Source organism: Genypterus blacodes, unplaced genomic scaffold, assembly GCF_046128005.1.
Source record: "Genypterus blacodes isolate CSIRO-AG114 ecotype Tasmania unplaced genomic scaffold, CSIRO-AGI_Gbla_v1 ptg000015l_1, whole genome shotgun sequence".
Lineage (NCBI taxonomy): Eukaryota > Metazoa > Chordata > Actinopteri > Ophidiiformes > Ophidiidae > Genypterus > Genypterus blacodes.
The window spans coordinates 3,952,673-3,973,551 of NW_027466829.1; the positions used below are offsets into that span (position 1 = coordinate 3,952,673).

Here is a 20,879-nt window from a genome sequence, read left to right on the forward strand (position 1 = left end):
ACGTGTCTGCCTCCTAAAAGTCATCAGAGCTCTGCGTCAGTTTACTGCGAGATTTCGTCATTTAAAAAAAAAATCAAAGTGTAACTAAAGTGTTGACAGAGATTTTTTTTCATTTCCATATTTCAAGGTAGTTGTGTTAGGAAGTGATATGCTGCCTCTCCGCCCTCAGCCAATGGAGTCCGGCCACGATTTTCGGGTATAGCGTTATGTTGAAGACGCTGATAGGACGACACGTGTACAGGACTCGTCTGTGATTGGTTGAGGCTTGTGCGTGGTGCGCCGCCATTGGTCGGTCGTCACGGGTTTAATAAACGGGGCTCTTTCGGTCGGAGCTCTGAGCCGTCAGTCACTGGTACAGCAGCGGCGTCTTCACGCATCACTCCCGGCTTTTGTCTCTGGAGCAGAAGACTCACGTCGCTCTCATTCAACCACTAAAAAAACAAAATGAAGCGGGTTTGGCTCGTCGGGCTGCTGTGCGCACTGTTAGCCTTCGGTGAGTAGCGGAGTAGCTTGTGTTTTAGCTTTAACCATAGCTGGGAGGTGAAGGCGAGCACGCTGTGTGTCTCACAACTACGAGCCGGCTACATTTAAATGCTCAGCTCTTGGGAAATTCATCCGCCAAATGCATAATTTAATGATTTGTTTTCTTCGGGAAACGCCAGATATCACCGCTAATCCCTTTCCAGAACTTTCCCATCGAGACGCCATGTACTCGCTGTAGCTATCTGACACTCGTTCATTTCATCCTGTTGAAAAAGTGCAGATCTGACGCACATCCACATCATGGCTGAACACACAGCACACGCAGAAATAACGTGTTCAGATCTCTTTTGTAATAACTATCAATCCTGCTGAGTGTTAACCCGAATGTCCCTCTTCTTTGTAGCGTCTGTGAAGGCTGAGGAGGAGGAGGAGGTGGACATTGATGGCACTGTGGAGGAAGACATCGGTAAAAGCAGAGAAGGCTCCAAGACAGATGATGAGGTGGTCCAGAGGTGGGTCTCACTGTGAACACGGCTGCTCTGTGGGCCTGTTGGCTGCACTTTACTGGTCCCTGTGGATCAAAGGACAACCTTAAGTTAACAACACAAGGTCAGCGTGACCAAGCCTGCCTACACACACACACACACACACACACACACGAACACCAACATGTAAGTGCAAAGCAAAGATTACAACAGCTGCTCCATGAGGACAAAGTGCTCGTGCATGTTGTGTGTCTGATGTTGTGTGTCTGATGTTGTGTGTCTCATGTCGGCTTGTTATTACGGGGGCAAATTATTACGTTGTCAGACAGCTGTGATTTCTGTTTGGCTTATCAATGATTTGTGTGTGTTTTGGTTCTCAGAGAGGAGGAGGCGATCCAGCTGGACGGATTGAACGCAGCTCAGATCAAGGAACTTCGAGAAAAGTCAGAGAAGCACGTCTTCCAGGCTGAAGTCAACCGCATGATGAAGCTCATTATCAACTCCCTCTACAAGAACAAGGAGGTAAACACCAACTGGATCAGCGTGTGCACAAACACAAGTTACCAGTACAGATAACTGACAGACAGCAGTGGTCAAGGAAGAGTGAATGAACTGTTATTCCTCCTTTTTCTTCAATCTAGATCTTCCTCAGGGAGCTCATCTCCAATTCATCTGACGCTCTGGATAAGATCCGCTTGATGTCTCTGACCAGTGACGACGCGCTGGCTGCTAACGAAGAGATGACCATCAAAATCAAGGTGAACATGACAGGAGAGGAAGGCTTTAGTGTTTGAGTGTGAAGGACTTAATGTAACTAACCTTTAACCTCATCTGCCCTCAGTCGGACAAAGAGAGGAACATGCTCCACATCACTGACACTGGCATCGGCATGACCAAAGAGGAGCTGGTGAAGAACTTGGGCACCATCGCCAAGTCGGGTACCAGCGAGTTCCTCAACAAGATGACGGAGATGCAGACGGACGGACAGTCCACCTCTGAGCTCATCGGACAGTTCGGTGTGGGCTTCTACTCCGCTTTCCTCGTGGCCGACAAAGTCATCGTGACCTCCAAGAACAACGATGATGTTCAGCACATCTGGGAGTCCGACTCCAACCAGTTCACCGTCATCGAGGACCCCCGCGGAGACACACTGGCCAGAGGAACCACCATCACGTGAGTAGTTGTCATGATCAACCAGATTAAGTTGCAGCATGATGGAAAGAATGCTGTGGATCTAAAGCTGAAATCTCTTTTCCTATTCTCAGACTGGTGATGAAGGAGGAGGCCTCTGACTACCTGGAGCTGGAGACCATCAAGAACCTGGTCAGGAAATACTCCCAGTTCATCAACTTCCCCATCTACGTTTGGGCCAGCAAGGTAACGACATCATCATCATCATCATCACCACCGCCTTGACTTTAACATCGATCACTGTAGCGTTTATTTGATCAAAATGACTGAAGTTAAGTGAAATGCTTTCCTCCTTCTAACAGACCGAGTCTGTGGAGGAGCCTCTGGATGAAGATGCTGAGGCAGCAGAAGAACCAGAGAAGGAAGCTTCAGAGGATGAAGCTGAGGTAGAGGAAGAGGAGGAAGACAAAGAAAAGCCCAAGACAAAGAAGGTAGGATGAAGATGATATCTGCCTCAGTATATTTTAGTCCTGATTAGTAAGAATGTCTTTAAAGTTCTGATCTTGTTTGTCTCAGGTGGAGAAGACGGTGTGGGACTGGGAGCTGATGAACGACATCAAGCCCATCTGGCAGAGACCAGCCAAGGAGGTTTTGGACAACGAGTACACAGCCTTCTACAAGACCTTCTCCAAGGTTGGCATAGCAACGCTCGCCTCAAACTACCACACACACATTCACACTGTGACTTGTGCATCTAAATGATTCCAACTGTGTGTGTGTGTGCTTCAACAGGACAGCGACGACCCTATATCCCACATCCACTTCACCGCTGAGGGAGAGGTCACCTTCAAGTCCATCCTCTTCATCCCCGCCTCGGCTCCCCGCGGTCTGTTTGACGAGTACGGCTCCAAGAAGAACGACTTCATCAAGGTAACGCAGCATCCGGGAGCCATTTTGAGGAGTTGTGTTTTTAGGGCGCTGGCAGTTCCTGGATGGTAACGTGAGATCTCACCCTTACAGCTCTTTGTCAGGAGAGTCTTCATCACGGACGACTTCAATGACATGATGCCCAAATATTTGAACTTCGTCAAAGGAGTGGTGAGTGACCTTTAGAGAACAGCTTCGTCTCAACTGGTGTGTGAGAATGCAAACCTTCACAGACTGCCGGTCTTTGCTTATAGACTAAAATGTGTTTTGTTTTGTCAGGTGGACTCTGATGACCTCCCTCTGAACGTGTCCCGAGAGACCCTGCAGCAGCACAAACTGCTCAAGGTGAGAGGCAGATAGAGGCGACATCGCCCGGACACCATGAAGGTTTGTTTGTTTCATTGATTTTAAGCGTCCGCTCTCCCGTCCAGGTCATCCGCAAGAAGCTGGTGCGCAAGACCCTGGACATGATCAAGAAGATCGCAGAGGAGCATTACAACGACAAGTTCTGGAAGGAGTTTGGAACCAACATCAAGCTGGGCGTGATCGAGGATCACTCCAACAGGACCCGTCTGGCCAAGCTGCTGCGCTTCCAGACCTCCAACAGCGACACGGTGCTGGCCAGCCTGGAGCAGTACGTGGAGCGCATGAAGGAGAAGCAGGACAAGATCTACTTCATGGCCGGCACCAGCAAGAAGGAGGTGGGTGGGCGGGCTCGTCCTGGTCGGTCTGAAGAGCTGCGTCACATGCGTGGTGTTTTGTAGAAGCTAAATTTGGGGTCTCTTCTCCTCTACAGGCCGAGTCGTCTCCCTTCGTTGAGAGGCTGCTGAAGAAAGGCTACGAGGTCATCTACCTGACGGAGCCCGTGGATGAGTACTGCATCCAGGCGCTGCCCGAGTTTGACGGCAAACGCTTCCAGAACGTGGCAAAGGAGGGCATCAAGTTCGACGAGACCGACAAGGCCAAGGAGAAGAGGGAGACGCTGGAGAAGGAGTACGAGCCCCTCACCACATGGCTGAAGGACAAGGCTCTGAAGGACATGGTAAAGAACTGAGCATGTGCAGGAAGGAGCATAAACAGCAGTTATACGGGCGATGCACATTTGTTTACATTGATATTCATCCCTGTTTCCCCTCAGATTGAGAAGGCGGTGCTCTCCCAGAGGCTCACCAACTCCCCCTGTGCTCTGGTTGCCAGTCAGTACGGCTGGTCAGGAAACATGGAGAGGATCATGAAGGCACAGGCCTATCAGACAGGAAAAGACATTTCCACAAAGTGAGTATCAAACACAAACACAACGCATATGACATACTCTTGTTCTAGATCGAAATAGTCAGTGTGAGCTGGTGTGTGTGTGTGTGTTGTGTAACAGCCTCCCTCCTCTCTTTCAGTTACTATGCCAGCCAAAAGAAAACATTAGAACTCAACCCCAACCACCCTCTGGTCAAGCAGATGCTCAAGCGAGTCCATGTGAGTGTGTGTCGTCTTTAAACCGTCTTTTCGTTACGTTTCCATTCAAATTCCGTCGAGCTCGGCGCTTTGACAGTTGTTGACCTTTGTTTGTCCTCCAGGAGGACGCAGAGGACCAGACTGCAGCAGACCTGGCTGTGGTGCTGTTTGAGACGGCCACCCTGCGCTCCGGCTACGTGCTGGCTGACACCAAAGCCTACGGAGACAGGATAGAGCGCATGCTCCGCCTCAGCATGAACGTCCCTCTGGACCAACAGGCAAGTCCCTGCAAACAGGAAACATTTCCATTGCAAATCCTTGTTTGCATACGTCGAGCATTATGGGCGGCTGTACATCCTTTGAATACAAATCAATGGGGTTTGTGGGATTTTGAAGCCTTTTCTTCCTTGGAAGAGGTTCAATGTTCTTGTGTATTTCCTCTGTAACATTTTGAAGCTTCCTCACAGCCTTCACGCCGAAGAGTGTGTGGGTGTGTTATGAAACATGTGACTGTTCCTGCAGGTTGAAGAAGAGCCAGAGGAGGAGCCGGAGGAACCGGTAGAGGATGAGGCTGAAGCTGAAGATCAAGAGGAAGCCGTTGATGAGGAAGATGATGAAACGGTGAGAGAGCTTAACAGTTTCATCACTTCAGGGTTTCAGGCTCCATGATGCTGGATCGCTTTTGTTTGAGCTTTTGCTTCATTATATATTTGTTGCTTTCTTACAGGAAAAAACGGAAAAAGATGAACTCTGAAGCACTGAAGTGAAGGGGATGTAACAGAGCTGGAGGGCGGAGTCTCTTCCTCCAGCAGCACCGGGGGTGGGGGGGTTCTTGGATCGGGGTTTTTTAAGGCGAGCATTGTTTGTTTTTTGTTTTTTACATTCCTCATGACTGTAAATTTGTTAATATTTAACTGACCTGTTTATGGAAAGATACGATCCTGTCACTTGATCGAATAAATGTTTCCTGGAAAAAAAGATTGTGTTGCTTGTATGCATGCGTCTTTGAAGAATACGTGTAAGGAGAGGAGGGATTCTATGAGGTACAAGTGAGAGACGCGTTCAATGCTTTCAGGAGAGTGGGAAGGAGATCTCACTGCACTTCTGTGATTTGTTATCTGCCCAAATGTACGGCCCACTCTCACCCACCAGAGCCTCCATCTATCTGCAGAAGTGCTCCCTATAACATAAACAAGTGTATCTGACCTAAACGTGCTGCCTGAGCCCAGATGAACCCGTTCACCTCAGTCTGTTAGGTGCTGAGCCTGATGATGTCGTGCTCATACAGGTGCTGTGGCTGTAGAGACGGTGCATAAACACAGCAGATGAAACAAATGGCTCAGCCGGTGCTTCTGTGACGCAAGCTTTGTTACCCAAAGGATCACACATTCATCTGTGATGCTTGGTGTGTGTGTGTGTGGTTCATTATTTACCCAGCGTGCTGTGCTCCTGCTGGCTCTCCTGATCTATCCTGTCTCTTGGTAGGTGACTAAGAGCTGGAACAGGTGAGCCACATAGCAGCCAAAGGAAATTTCCACCCACAACAGGAACTGCACAGGTGTGAGACAGATGCACAGGTGTCTCCGGGTCATTTATCAGTCACGTCGAAAACGCTCTACATGCTATGGAGGAGAGGGAATCTCTCTTTCTTCCGCCTCTCCCAAATTTTTTCAGGGAGTTAAATCATTACATCCGGAAAGTGGTAAAGTCTGAACTAGAGCAGGATGTTTGTATTATTTAGATGTATTTCTTGATCTTTGCTGTCAGGTAGTTTTGTAGGTGGACACTGGGTGGTGCTGGTGATCTTGTGTTGCAGCTGCCAGTCTGTTGGCCGCAAACCCATGCAAATAAACACAACGTTATGGATGCATTCAGTATCTTATTCTGTGTTTATATATTGAGGTTATACAGCTTAAAGCCTGTCACTGTCATAAACAGCATCAGTGCCTTTAATTACTATATTGTTCACAAAATAATTTCATGTATCTCCATGTGTTGATATCTTATCCATATCTGATAATGGCTCATCACCAGCTCATAATAATCTGAAGTTAACGTACCAAATTGGTTTCATGCAATTTACAAAAATGCTCCACATTCACTGTCACTGTGGAGATTAAAGGCCAAACAAGAGATACAATAAATACACAACACAGAGTGAAGATCACCCAAATTAACTGACATGTGAGTGTAAACCAATGAGGATAAAGTGTTGGACATGTGGTCTATGCAGAAATGGACACATTATTACACAACTCTAATATTTAGCCTTGTTGCCCTAGTTTGTGTAAAATGTAGCCTCATGAACGACAGACTTCACACACTAAGGGCAAAGGCCAAAACAGCTGACAACACGTTACTACCAGTGCTGACAGGAGTCCATATAGAAGGTTATCTATCTTGTGAAATAATCTAATAATTTGAAGTGACACACCTCAGGCTCATTCCATTTCAGACAGATAAGATGCCCATTTATGATGTATTTCAGAATCGTGTGAGCCCATAATGATGTCAGCAGTGGTGGCAAGCCTTTCTTATTACCTTGACCAGGACAGGCTTAACTACAGACTACTAAACATCTGAATGTTTTGAGGATTTGAGATATTGTATTAATGTCACTTTAAGAAACAGATAAATCTTCACAGCTTCGTTATGCATTTTTTACAACCAGTTATGAGTTATTTCCCCTCAGGGCTGAAAATAAGCTTGAGCTAGAACCCTTACATACTTTGATCTGTTTCATTCTATGTAACGTCTATGTATGGCCTCTGTAAAATAAAACAAACTTCATTTGATGAACGCCCTACATATTATTATTGACGCAGTGTTTTGCACATCTTTGAACTTGACCCTGTCTTAACCTTTGGCCGCAGCGACATCTAGCGACCGTCTGCCGCAACTGCCCGTTCTTACCTACCGTGACCTGCGCTTCGCTCCGTGTTTGTTTCGTTCCGTTCAGCTCCTTTTTGGTGGTAGAGGTGGGCGGGGCTAAAGTACAATCTCGCACAGGCTCGTGACCGGTAGTCGGGGGCGCGCGCGTCGCTTCTTGCAGGAACTTCAAGAGTAAACAGGGCCGGCAGGCAGACAGACACATAGACGGACAGGCAGACAGACGGACGGACAGAGACCCCGCTGAGTCACCTCTCACCGGACACAGGCTCACACTCTGACCGTGAACCCCCGCTGCTGGCCCGGGTAAGTGCAGCAACACACTCCTCCGCTGTTACAGTGCGTGTTCCTCTTATCTGCTCTGACGCAGGCTGCTGTGTCTGTGCTTATTACGCAGTGTCAAAGCCAAGAATCAGACTAAAAGCGTCTTTACAGGGTCAAACAAGTGTAATAGAGGAAATGATGTTGTCAATCATAAGCAAGAACATGTTATACGTAAACTAGAATAATTGTTATTTACAGTCAAAATCACAGCCACAGCTGGTTACTTCCCCTTCTGGGTCTGCCTCAGTGGTTTATATGTGGTCTAACCAAGTAACCAGTGGGAACATGAGTGAGTGTGTGTGTGTGTGTGTGTGTGTGATCTCATTGTGACAGACACTGACTTTTCCCTTGTTCAGACACAGAATGGCTGCACTGCATCGTTTGAAGCGTTGCCATTGCAGTGGCATGGCTCTCTCCCATCTCCACACAAGCAGCCGTGCAGCCGCCAAAGAGCACTACAAAGTGCTGGTGCTGGGCGGAGGAACCGGGGGCATAACCATGAGTGCACGGATGAAGAGGAAGCTGGGAGCCGAACATGTGGCTGTGGTGGAACCCAGTGAGGCAAGCGATCGAGCGTCCAGTGTGGATTGATTGATGAGTGTTGTGGTCAGGACCCCATTAGACCGTTCACGGTGGTTCTCAAACTGTGACGTGCATACCACTTAAAGTAACGTACCTCTGTGCTATGTGGTGTCTGCAACCTTTCACACTCACAGTACACATGTTTCTGTTTGGTGATGTAACTTTGATGTCTTCATTTGGTCAGATGCTTGGTTCAGAAGGAGTGGCTCCATTTGTTGACTTATTATTTATGTCACAACCTTTTCAGATGCACTACTATCAGCCGATATGGACACTGGTGGGTGCCGGGGCCAAAAGTGTGGCGTCATCCGGTCGCACCACTGCCAGCGTTATGCCGTCTGGAGTCAAGTGGGTGAAATCGAAAGTTCAGGAAATAAACCCAGAAACAAATACGGTCCGGACCGACAGTGGGAGTGAAGTATGTTTGCTTATCTTGTGTACACTAACATGATCATGCTGTATAACCTGCCTAACCTCACCTAACCTTACCTGGCTTTGCTTCAAGAGAAACTGACATAATATCTCTATCTTGATGCTTACACGTCTATCTGTCCACCCACAGATCTCATATGAGTATTTGATCGTGGCTCTTGGTTTACAACTCCATTATGAGAAGGTAACGCATCATCTTTCTTCTCACTATTACATCTGACTGTAGCATAAGTATTCAGCTATGACATTACTCCTCTTTCCTACACCTAGATCAAAGGACTTCCGGAAGGGTTTGGGCATCCAAAGATCGGGTCAAACTACTCCGTCCAAACAGTGGAGAAGACCTGGACGGCACTGCAGAGCTTCAAAGAGGGCAACGCTGTCTTCTCTTTCCCAAATACTCCAGTCAAATGTGCCGGAGCTCCACAGAAGATCATGTACCTGAGTGACGCTTTCCTCAGAAAGGTAAAGGAATGCTGCCTCATTATACTGTAAGTAAAGAAACTGTGAGGCAAATACAATAACATTGATTTAGGATAAAGATTTAGCTCTCCTTTATTAGACTGGGAAAAGGTCAAAGGCCAACGTGATCTACAACACGTCGCTGCCTGTGATCTTTGGGGTCAAGAAATATGCTGAGTCACTGTGGGATATAGTGAAGCGTCGTGACATCACAGTGAACCTCCGGCACAACCTGACTGAGGTCAGAGCGGACAAGCAGGAAGCTGTGTTTGAAAATCTGGACAAGCCAGGCGAGACAAAAGTGTTCCAGGTATGTCTCACTCTGCCTGCAGACATCTGTAACCTGCATTCTCTCCACCGTCACTGATGTGTGTGTAAATACATGTAAATACAGAGAGAGATCTTATTTCCTCAGTATGAAATGCTTCATGTCACTCCACCGATGGGACCCAGTCTGGTGGTGAAGAGCAGCCTGCTGGCCGACGATGCAGGCTGGCTGGACGTGGACAAAGACACTCTGCAGCATAAGCGATATCCTAACGTGTTCGGGATTGGCGACTGCACCAACCTGCCCACATCCAAAACGGGTGCTGCTGTGGGTGAGTGATCAGTGTGTCATCGGCCTGAACGCTGCCTCAGAGGTTTGGGGAAGTCCTGTGTTGCTGCACTTACATACAATCAGCTCAGTTCATTGTTCTGTGCTTGTTACTTCTGTTATTTTCTGAGCTACAGGGTTGCACAACACCCTATGACTCTTGCAATGCTTTGGCACAAGCGTTTAAACCTACTGTAAGTGTGTGTTGGGTTTGAGTGTCTGACTGTGCTCCACTCCCTGTGTTACCTGAGGAAACAAAGATGATGGGAGGTGCCTGGCAACTGGAATCATTCACCTAGATTCACCACACACCCAGTTATACAACCTGTGTTTATTACACACAACTGCTATCTGACTGCAGTACATTGGGCCTCACCTGTCACACTATATGGCACTACATGCAGTGTAGTAGTGTAGTAGTAGATGAGCACTTATTGTTATTCCAACGAATACAATTTGATTTCTTTTCAGCTGCCCAGTCTTCTATCCTGGACAGAACAATTACCAAAGTCCTGAAAAAAGAGAAGCCAGATAAGAAGGTGAGAGGCAGAGACACACACACACTGTCCATGTGTTCTGTTTCATTTTGACTGCTTCCTGTCTGTTTGGAAATACCAGTTTCTGTGATTACATTACCAAGGATGTGTGTGTTGTTTACAGTATGATGGCTACACATCATGTCCTCTGGTTACAAGCTACAACACAGTCATCCTGGCTGAGTTTGACTATAATGGAGAACCTCTGGAGACGTTCCCCATTGATCAAAGCAAAGAAAGGAGGCTGATGTATTACATGAAAGCCGACGTGATGCCTCACCTCTATTGGCACGGACTTCTCAAGTATGTAATGGTTGCCGCTGATGCTTGGCAGTGATGTGTGTTTATCCTGAAGAGTTTGATTCATTTCTGTCTGCTTCTCTTCCGCCAGGGGCCTGTGGGGCGGACCAGGACCGTACAGGAAACTCCTCCATCTAGGAATGAAATAAAAACACCCCGACGTGTTTTAAAAGGTCTCATTATCCACCATGTGTCTTCTATACCAACTTATCATTTATAGGGTTGGAAGGTAGGGGAGCCGATCACAGAACCCAGTTACCACCAATGACAGGACTAACAGCCAAACTGTGCTACTCTATGAATGTATTTGAATCCTTGTTTTACTTCTAGTTTTATTTTGTATTGTGTTCTTTCAATCCAAGGGGAAAGTTTAGGTCTATGATTTCTCTGAAGCATCACAGGCTTAGTTGAAGCCCTCTAGGTTCTCTCCCCTCTGCCTCTGTCTGTAAAGGGCCGAGCCATGTTGCTTGAATGTGTCTGTAAATATGAACAAATCACAACGCATCACACATCTGTAGTTTTAAAACAATTCTTTGATTTTTCTGTGCAGATCACACTTGTTGTTCAAAACAGTTTTCTTATGATGAATGCAGTCCTACAGGTGTGTTGGTGAAAGTCAGTTTGGTACAAGTGAAAAAGTTCAGTTTTTACATATAAATATGTATGTGTTTGTCAAAGGTTGTTGTATTGAAAGTTCATTACTCTGAAGTCATTGTGTGTGCGTGTGAGGAGACGAGCTGACGGTACCAACAAGGCAAATGAATGAATCATGTAACCTTTGTATTAAATGAACTTAATACTTAACACATTATATGAACAGAATAAACGAAAATGAGGACAGAATGTTGCATGTGCACAAGAATAATATTGAATAGATCATTAAAATAAAGGATTTCCAATTCCATGTATGAGCATTGATCAAACTTTCCAGTCCGTTGTCAAACAGCAAAATATCTCACCTATTCACGCCTGATCTCTATTATCAGGGACACTGCATAACCTCGTTACTACAGAACAATGGAAATAACTACTAACAATTATAAAACAGCTACAAAAATAGCCAATAAAATGCTTTCTTAAAATAATATTTTCACTTTCAATTTTTAACTTTCTGTAGTATGATGTAAAATATGCAAAACGTCGCTGTGATTCTTCTAAGTCAAAGAAAATGCGTCAAGTTCAAGTCTGCTGTTAATGTGTTTTTAATTCCCTGCAGCAAAGAAAGCAGCAGAAAACACGCACACACACACATATACGCGCGCGCGCACCATTTTCCTGTTGACGCCGCCACGTTGGTTCCCGCACTCCGCGCGTGTGTCGCATTCCCCCGCGCGCCGCCAGCTCTGTGTTTGTGATGAGGCGGGAAATGGCGTCTGCAGACATGGATGATTTGTGAGCAGCTCGCGAGCGATCGAGACGGCTGGCTGCGACAACCACGGCCCGACCTCCATCGGTGTCCGCCCTGTCGCGGCCGAGAGCTGCTTACTGCTGCGGCGGCGACGTTAGAGGAGCTTGACCGCCGGTAAGTTTACGGACCGCGGCGACATGTAAACAAAAAGGTTTGTCCCTCGGTCGCATGTATGCTAGCGGCTATCGTTAGCAGGCGAAGGGGGCGTAGTCTAATGGCTGGAAAGAGTTTTGGAAGTGAACAAAATGACGCGCTAGCTAGCCTGTAGCTCGCTGTGATGTAGGTTTATACTAAGGCATAACGGACACACGGCGCACCACAAACAGACGCGCCGGTAGGAACAAGTTTCGACCTGATTATCTCAAGTGGAGTCACTTATGTCGCAGGTTTGCCTTTGCTGCCATTGACGTTTTGTTAGCCTGAAAGCTAACTAGCCATAGCCATTTGTTAGCTAGCTGCCCCCGGAGCCGAGTGACAGCTTCGTGTGACAGCAGGCGTGAGATAGTTTAACAAACACAGTAACACAGAGGTCCGCTCATAAACAAAAGACCCGCGGCAAACTAACGGCTACTGGCTAAATGCTGCGTTTTTGTTAGCAAAATACCAGCAGTCTGCTAACATTAGCGTCACTGACGTCTGTGATGTGTTACATAACGACAACGATGCTAACAGGGAAGCTAGCGACCATTAGCCCCGCGCAGCCACAACAGAGCACAAAAATAACTTTAATGTTCAGCGATAATTTAATTGAACACAAATAACTTGAATGAACCGGGCGGAAGTAATATTAATCAATTAACAATTAACGCTAACAAGTGACATTCTGCCACACCAGTATTTATTTATTTACGTTTGTCACTTTCTTTCATCATGACGTCATGAAGGTGAAACCTGATTTGGGTCCAGCTGCTTCTCTTCCTGCGGCTCAGATTCAACCCGCGTCTCTTCCAGACTCAGCACTTTGATCTAACTGAGGCAGCAGCGTAGTGCACACTGAGGCATTACATCACAGCTCATTCATGCTTTCACACACACGTGTAGATGTTTAAGGAGAATCACTACAGACAGACAGGGTCTTTCCTCCAAACAGGAAGGAAGCACTCAGGCAGGACTGAACTCACTTATTAAGCATGCTCAAGGAGAATACTTTGCACCCTTTAATGTCTAAATTCAGTCTGAGAGTTGTCTGAAAATGTTTGGTTCCTTCAGCTTAGGCTTAATGTTTGTCTCTAGGTAACCATGATTGACAGGTTTGACATTAATATAAGATTCATACACCACGGGACTTGAAATGCAGAATTGTTCCATTATGCCTAAATTGCAAAAGATTGAATGGTTAACAGGAAGGATGATGATGAGGAAGATGAGCTCCAGCTGCTCGTTTCTTCAGCTTCAGATCTCAGCTAGTTTACTTTACTCTGTATTGTGTTGACATCACTTGATTTTGTTTGTGTGGTCCGTCCCTTCTCAGGTGCTGAGCAGATTCGCTGAATGTGAAATGATCAGTTGGTCGTCTGCTACAGGAGAGGATTCCTTGGGTGGAAATGTCATTTGTCCTTGATATTTATAAATGTAAGTCAACATTTACTCAGTGTTGTGCTTCTATTCCGTGGTGATTTGTTTCAACCTAATGTAGTCGTCTATAGAGTTGATCTTCCATTTAAACTGAGCATAGGAAGTCCAACTGGTTCCAAACTCTGATAATCTATAATGTGTATGCATAGAAAATTGAGTATATTGAAAAATGAAATGTAACAGTCATGTTTACGTGCATTAATCACCCTCTCCTGCTTTGCTCGGATCCCTGCTGTGTTTCTGTGTTTGTTTGTCAGATTTTTCTATGTGACGTTGGAGCATGATGAGGCTGAGAGTGCGTAAAGCTCCTCAGCAGCAGACCGCAGGCCGCCGAGCTCAGCCGTCCCAGGCCAAGCGCAAACACTGTGAGGTGGCGCCGTCTCCAGTGAGAGGCCGCGGCAAAATGCAGAAGAATGAGACGGGCCTGTTCTCCACCATCAAGAAGTTCATCCGAGGGAACGCTGTCAAGGTGGGACGCTCTCCTCTCTCCCGCAGTGGAAGTTTGTGCCGTTGATTGTGTTGTTATGACGACGCACACAAACATCCAACAGATTCCTGTGTCGGCTCTCAGTAAACATACAAACACGTCAGAGGAAGCACGCCGTGTCTGTGAAGCGCAGCGGGAACGTGTTTGTCCGGTCTAAACCTTCTTTCCTGTAACCTGCTCGTGTCCCCGTTTGTCCCCCAGGCAGAGCCGGATGTCCCTGCCAAGAGGAGCCGGATCGATTGTAGTCCTGATAGCGACCTAATTACTTCAACGCCACAGACCAGAGGCCTCTCCAACAAACCGGCCCCCAGAGTTTGCAGAAAGAGTTCCACTAAAGGTAAAGCAGCACCAAAGTGGAAGAAAGCATTGACCTTGTGTGAGTAAATGTGTGTTGAACGAGCAGCGTGTGTTTGTGTTCGTCTGGCTCTTCTCAGACACGATGACGTGCAGCAGTAAGCCGGCGAAGCCCAACGGCAAGCTGGAGGCCCCAGTGGAGGTGTTGAGCAGCCCCCCCCGCACCACGCTGCTCGGGACCATCTTCTCTCCGGTCTTCAACTTCTTCTCACCAGCAACTAAAACTGGTAAGATCCAAGGGCACACATGTTTCCTGTTACACGCCACAGACGCTTCAGGATGCATGAGCGATCCTGATCCTGATCCTGGCTCTCCTCTGCAGCCACTCCTGGTTCCGACTCTCCGGGCCAAGCCATAGAGGCGGAGGAGATCATGAAGCAGCTGGACATCGAGCAGGCGGAGGAGATCCCCAGCTGCACGCTCACGTCCACAGAGGCCATCGCCCCGTGTCACCCTGCCGCCGCCGCCACAGCCACCGCCGTGCCGCAGCAGAGGCTCCAGATCTACTCGGACACCTCCGTAGAAGAAGGGGAGATCGCCACAGAAACGGACATGCCGCCGCTCACAGGTACGGCAGGAGGAGAAGGAACGCCGTGACTTTATTCTTTGGGCTTGTTGCTTAAGTGTGTAACAAACTGGACCTGTCTGTATTTGGTTCCTGTCCTCTGCAGCTCCCGGGTGTTTGCCGGTTGGCGTCTATCCTCACGCGTTACCCTCCGTCCCTGCAGAAGCCACATATGAAGAGGACTGGGAGGTGTTTGACCCGTATGTACACTTTCTCAGTCATGATCCGTATCGCTCGATTTCAATTCCGTGTTTAAAGTCTCGACTCGCTCAACAACAAAACAAACAAACGACATGTAAATTACCCAGCAGCCCAGTGGCTCCGTTTGCCAGCAAAGAGAGAGAGCAGCGAGAAACACGGCCACCACTAGATGGCAGCAAAAGCATTTGTGTATTTTAACATTTGGCCTGCAGCGGGAAAACCAACAGTGTTTATAAAGACGTGAATATGATGCTCTGCTGTAGGACGACTGTCCATATGGTCCAAGTGTCTCCCGTCCTCACTCTCTCTCCTGCTCTCTCCTCCTCTCAGATACTTCTTCATCAAGCACGTTCCTCCGCTGACAGAGGAGCAGTTGACGCGCAAACCCGCTCTGCCGCTGAAAACTCGCAGCACGCCCGAGTTTTCCCTCGTCCTGGACCTGGTAAGTGTCAAGATGGCCGCCGTGGCTGCTTGACCTTCAGAGGTCAAACCTGACTTCACGTCGTCTCTGTCTCTCTCCCTCCCTCAGGACGAGACGCTGGTGCACTGTAGTCTGAACGAGCTAGAAGACGCAGCGCTGACATTCCCTGTGCTCTTCCAGGATGTGATCTACCAGGTAATCACCGATCAATACGTCACAGACTAATCCATCAGGTCTCCCTCTGCCTCCCATCGTACTGTAACCCTCCCTGTTTGTTCTCCACCTGCAGGTCTATGTCCGTCTGCGGCCCTTCTTCAGGGAGTTTCTGGAGCGCATGTCTCAGATGTACGAGGTGAGTCCTCGTCTCCTCGTCGCTCTGTGACCTCAGACGCTCTGTGACCTCAGACGCTCTTTGTTTACGTTTCTGATCTCACATTTTTTCTCTTGTCACTTTAAATTTCACAGATTATTCTCTTCACGGCTTCAAAGAAAGTCTACGCCGACAAGTTGCTCAACATCCTGGATCCGAAGAAGCAGCTGGTCAGGTGAGTGGAACACACGAGCAGGAAGAGGAGGAGCCACGCCTCAACGCTCTTGTGAAGGCTTTATTCTGGTCAATGAGTCGTGTCCAGTGATTGATCCATGAGCACAAGCACACACACATACACGCTTCTCTCTCTCTCTAACGGTCCTTTGGTGCTCTTAAAGTGGCAGAGCCTCTGTTGATGCTTTTGGTTGCATATTCCTGCTGAGGTGTGTGTGAATGTGCTGACTCGGCCCCTCTGTGTGACTCAGACACCGGCTGTTTCGTGAGCACTGTGTGTGTGTGCAAGGGAACTACATCAAAGACCTGAACATCCTGGGTCGGGATCTTTCCAAGACGATAATAATCGACAACTCACCTCAAGCCTTTGCTTACCAGGTAAACACGTTCAGTCTCACTGTGGAGCTTCAGGCTCAGGCAGAGGGACTTGGATGCAAAAGCTTGAAGGTCTCTAGTCTCTAGTCATTATCAGGGTGGTTGATATGAATATGGAGATAAGCAGCATTGTGCCTGGCTGGCGGTTCCACTTAAACTCAGCCGTTGTGTCGCTTCAGCTTTCCAACGGAATCCCTATCGAGAGCTGGTTTGTGGACAGAAACGACAACGAGCTTCTGAAGCTGGTTCCGTTCCTGGAGAAGCTGGTGGAGCTGGTACGTATCTGAGGCGTGTGTGTGTGTGTGTTTGCAGGCGTCTGCTGAAGCCGCTTGCCCGCTCTGATCTCATTCCCCCTGTTCTCCCTCACGGCAGAATGAAGACGTCAGGCCGCACGTCCGGGAGCGCTTCCGTCTGCACGACCTCCTGCCTCCAGATTGAGAACCCGCCGTTGTCATGGCCGGTTCTCTCGCCCGTCACCATGGTATCAACATTGGAACGGCAGCATGATCCACTCCAAGGATTCAGGCCTCATTTTTCAAAAACATGCAAAAAAAAAAAAAAAGTCAAAATCCTAAAAGCCCTGGACGTTTGATCCATTTTCAGTCTTGAGTGTCAGACTGGAGGGGAAACGCTCAGCCTGACGCCCCTCCCCCTCTGGTCACCTTGGAGACGACCTCCTGGAAGACACTTTGACTTTAAAGATAATTTGGGATTTGACTAAACTGAATGTCTTGCAGCGTTAGAATATACGGACCTCGCCTGCTCCAGACCTGTCAGTCAGACCTGTCTGTCAGTCAGACCTGTCTGTCAGACCTGTCACTCAAACCTGTATCATATTCACTCTATTTACCTGTAAATATTTGTACATAGATTTTTTTTTTCCCTTGGAGGTTTTTAAGTCATCTTATTTTAGTACGTAATCAATTTGGTTGCTTTTATAAACCGACAAAATGTTAGTGTGTTCTGTTTGAAGTTGTTGCCGAGCGGCTGCGTTTGTGTCGTCATGCTTTCCTCCATCACATGCAGTCGTCTGTAACAAGGTGCCGTCTTTTTGAAGTGGAGCTTTGGAAGGAAACGTTTCTAAAAAACAAAACATAAAAAACAGACCAACCTTTTAAAGCGATGTAATGTAAGCGAGGATCAGAGGTCTCAGCTGAATACAAAGCCATAACGGCCCAACGAGAGGTGTGAAGATTTGTATTTGAGTCCATTTCTGATTTGAGACGCCTTCGACGCTCGCTCCTCTTGGAGGAGGTATGGGGGTTTAGGGTTCTGGCATCTTGCACTTTGACATCCGGCCCTTTGTAAGTTGATGTAAAGTCGTGTCACTTTTCTACACAGACGCTTGGCCTCCAGTTTGTTATTGTGGAGGTGAAGTCAGAAAAAAATACAAAACTAAACAACAAAATGAATTTGTAGCACCAGCAAATTTCCAACATGTTTGCTTTGAGATCTGTGGTTTTCCAGGACGTGTGTGTGTGTGTGTGTGTGTGTGTGTGAGTGTGTGTGTGTGTGTGGGATCGTGACCATGTAGGAGTCACATGTTTCATTGACTATTGAATGATCACTCCTGTTGTATTCAGTGTTAATCAATGGTTTCCTTGAAAATAAATACATTTTTATATGAGCCAGTGCTTCTCTCTAGTTTGATTGAGTTAGGCAATGCTTTGAATAGGAAACTCTGTTGGGTCATTTCAAGGTCAAATCAATTTATTTGTAGAAGGTTTTAGAGAAAATAGGAGTTTTAAGTTTAAGATTGCACATTTATAATTCTATTTCCTTATAGATTCTATAGGGAAGTACAATGGTAAAACTTAAAATATGGGCTGCAAAAAGTAACAAAAACCTGCAATACTGAAGTCCACTCCTCTGTTTCCTCTCATATCTAAAGATGAATATCGTTCTGTAAAAACCTTGGGCTTGGGCTGCTTGACAAACACTCAGTGACGGTGACCATCTTTGTTCTCCACCTGTCGGAGGGGAGTTTGCCTTGGCTCGGCTCAGATAACCGCCGGTGTCTTAATCCTTTTGTTCTTTGAAGAAATAGGTCATTACCTGATTGTAGTGGTGCACTGAATTGCCCCTTCAGAGGTCATGTGACTCCCGACACAAAGGGGGCCAGTCTTTCCTCCTCCATCAGACTTATCTAGCAGCGTTCAGAAGGAGGAATTATTTAAAAACACACACACACACACACACACACACTGTTGATAGTGTAAAGATAAGACATGGAGGATAATTAACGTGTGTGTATTTGGGTGGACCCCCCCTGCCCTCCTCTATTGGCTGTCTGCGGGGGTGGAGGTTGTGGCTCGTAAAGCATGAGGTCGTGCCGGTGGGACTGTCGGGTATAAAGAAGGAGCAGCCAGGTCCTCTCAGCTCAGGACACCTTCAGATTGATCAAACACCTAACATGTTGACGTTCTTAATACTCAACGCTGTTCTGGGGGCGCTGGGGTCAGAGGTCACACCCTCTGGGACGGCGCAGCACCTGCAGGATCTGCACTGCCCGCCCTGCGAGCGAATCCACTGCCCCTCCCGCCGGCTGCAGCGGCTGCACTGTAAAGGAGGAATCACCACGGGGATCTGCGGCTGCTGCCCCGCCTGCGCCAGGACCGACGGGGAATCCTGCGGAGGATCGTGGGACTACCTGGGCAAGTGTGACGAGGGGCTGGTGTGTGTGCAGCAGGACGGGACACCAGACGGAGCGCGGCAAGGGATCTGCAAAGCAGGCAAGTCTGAGACTGAAACACTGGACGCCTCTTAGTGTTTCTCCTATAATTATGTTTTAGTTCATATTTGATGTAGTCTGAGAACTGGAAGTGTTAAGAGAGATTTATTACCATTTCTGTCACTGCCACTGTGTTTTGTAAGTTGCAGCATTCTGGAGATGTCTAGCACTAGCTCACCAGGTCTGTGTGTGTTTGAATGGACTCCTATGGATCCCTGTGCTGTTACTGACAAAGACCAGGTTTTCCACACCACAATGCAAACAAAACACATCTCCCATGTCCCACATAGAGCTGGGTTATGCTATAATATCAATTCTATAACATTCTCTCAGCTATTTCAAAATCACATTTCAGGGCCGAATTTAATGGGAAATTTCACATAGAAATGCTTTTCCACATGTTCAGCACAGGGATCCATTCAGGTACATTCAAAGGCCAACAGACCCGATGAGTGAACTCTCCAGAATATCTCCAGAATGTCCCAACTAATAAAGAAAAGACATATTGTCAGTGACTTAAGACTTTAGACGTTACTTAGTAACTTTAAAACGGCTTTTTATTTTCTAAATGCTCCAAAATCCTGCGTCTCAAAATGTCAACAGCAGAATCCAAACCCCTGCTGTGCCACTGAGGTGAGGCTGTGCGGCTGAGGTGAGGTGTCAGTGTGGTAAATGTTGTTTATGAGCTGTGAAGAGCGATAGTGTGGTCAAGGCTTCCTTTGATTCAAAGGTTCCTCCGCTCATAATTACGCCTCTTATCTCTGCGCGGTGAACAGAGTTGTCACCCTTTTTGATAAACTATCAGCCGGAGTGCCAGATTAAAAATGAGAGATTCTTCGTGCTTTGTTTCAGCTCAGGATAAGAGAGAGATGGGACGCATTCACAGGTTGTGTCTCCTCTTGGTTCTCACTTTGGTGTTTGAAACCTGTCTTTGTGCAGTGATGCAGCCGCTGGAGGCACAGAGCTGTCGTCCAGACTGCACCAGAGAATACTGCCAAGCCAACCCCACAGAGATCTGCTCTGCCAGGTGAGCCACTCATCCATACATCTCCATACATCTCCCCTCTGTCTCTACCTAAGCGTGTTTCACAGAGACGTTGCTTCTGTTCTCTAGGTCTTCGTCTCTGGAGGAGCAGAGCTGTCACGGCTCCTGCCAGCACACCTCCTGCTCCGCCTGTCTGCTCCTCACACCTCCATCCTGCCCGCAGAGCTGCGCCCCCACCAACACTTCCTGTCTGCACCACTTTGGCAGGTGTGTGCACAACCACCTGTCGGCCCCTCGCAGCCCCGTGTGCCACCGCAGCCTACAGGTGCGTTCAGGGTCAAACGACCTCAGCCACACATTAACAAGCTGATTTGTTTGCGTGACGCTGCATTGTTTTGTTTTGTTGATGCAGAGTAACCCTGACGGCCACTTCCGGTGTCTGCTCCCCGCCTGTCCAAACACACTGAAGTGAAGACAAACACACATATCAGCTCCACACACACACACACCCATGTAGCAAAATAAAGAGGCAGCTATTCATCAAGGCTCTGTAAAAAACAACAACAATGTAAATATGAATATAAAGAGTAAAACCAATTGTATTTTTGAAATCACATGAAATAAATTGTCGTAAAACT

At 47.5% G+C, this 20,879-nt stretch overlaps 4 protein-coding genes across 5 annotated transcripts; all 4 read left to right on the top strand.

Annotated features, from left to right (window-relative positions):
* Positions 1-321: 321 nt before the first annotated feature.
* On the top strand, positions 322-5,455 carry hsp90b1 (heat shock protein 90, beta (grp94), member 1). Its single transcript, XM_076137132.1, has 18 exons — positions 322-493; positions 887-995; positions 1,349-1,490; positions 1,610-1,726; positions 1,810-2,141; positions 2,234-2,345; positions 2,462-2,590; positions 2,676-2,792; positions 2,892-3,029; positions 3,120-3,197; positions 3,306-3,371; positions 3,458-3,727; positions 3,823-4,068; positions 4,165-4,301; positions 4,418-4,496; positions 4,598-4,753; positions 4,998-5,096; positions 5,203-5,455. Exons 1-18 carry the CDS (start codon positions 445-447, stop codon positions 5,227-5,229), a joined length of 2,403 nt encoding a protein of 800 aa, XP_075993247.1. The 5' UTR covers positions 322-444; the 3' UTR covers positions 5,230-5,455.
* A 2,036-nt stretch (positions 5,456-7,491) lies between these two features.
* sqor (sulfide quinone oxidoreductase) lies at positions 7,492-11,778 on the top strand. The gene is made up of 10 exons (XM_076170756.1): positions 7,492-7,670; positions 8,045-8,249; positions 8,518-8,688; positions 8,833-8,886; positions 8,973-9,167; positions 9,265-9,474; positions 9,580-9,763; positions 10,231-10,298; positions 10,420-10,598; positions 10,687-11,778. The coding sequence occupies exons 2-10, from the start codon at positions 8,052-8,054 to the stop codon at positions 10,742-10,744; spliced, it is 1,317 nt and encodes a 438-aa protein (XP_076026871.1). The 5' UTR covers positions 7,492-7,670; positions 8,045-8,051; the 3' UTR covers positions 10,745-11,778.
* A 145-nt stretch (positions 11,779-11,923) lies between these two features.
* Positions 11,924-17,094, top strand: ctdspl2a (CTD (carboxy-terminal domain, RNA polymerase II, polypeptide A) small phosphatase like 2a). 2 transcript variants are annotated; one of them, XM_076170737.1, is made up of 14 exons: positions 11,924-12,117; positions 13,475-13,575; positions 13,836-14,047; positions 14,267-14,402; positions 14,500-14,646; positions 14,742-14,987; positions 15,091-15,184; positions 15,516-15,627; positions 15,715-15,801; positions 15,896-15,958; positions 16,072-16,151; positions 16,402-16,528; positions 16,705-16,800; positions 16,898-17,094. In XM_076170737.1, the coding sequence occupies exons 3-14, from the start codon at positions 13,859-13,861 to the stop codon at positions 16,961-16,963; spliced, it is 1,443 nt and encodes a 480-aa protein (XP_076026852.1). In that variant the 5' UTR covers positions 11,924-12,117; positions 13,475-13,575; positions 13,836-13,858; the 3' UTR covers positions 16,964-17,094. The 2 variants fall into 2 exon arrangements, with proteins under 2 accessions (XP_076026852.1, XP_076026859.1); XM_076170744.1 differs by lacking the exon at positions 11,924-12,117 and adding an exon at positions 12,223-12,389.
* A 1,838-nt stretch (positions 17,095-18,932) lies between these two features.
* LOC142990146 (uncharacterized) lies at positions 18,933-20,829 on the top strand. The gene is made up of 4 exons (XM_076139888.1): positions 18,933-19,257; positions 20,196-20,283; positions 20,371-20,566; positions 20,654-20,829. The coding sequence occupies exons 1-4, from the start codon at positions 18,939-18,941 to the stop codon at positions 20,711-20,713; spliced, it is 663 nt and encodes a 220-aa protein (XP_075996003.1). The 5' UTR covers positions 18,933-18,938; the 3' UTR covers positions 20,714-20,829.
* The last annotated feature ends 50 nt before the right edge of the window (positions 20,830-20,879 follow it).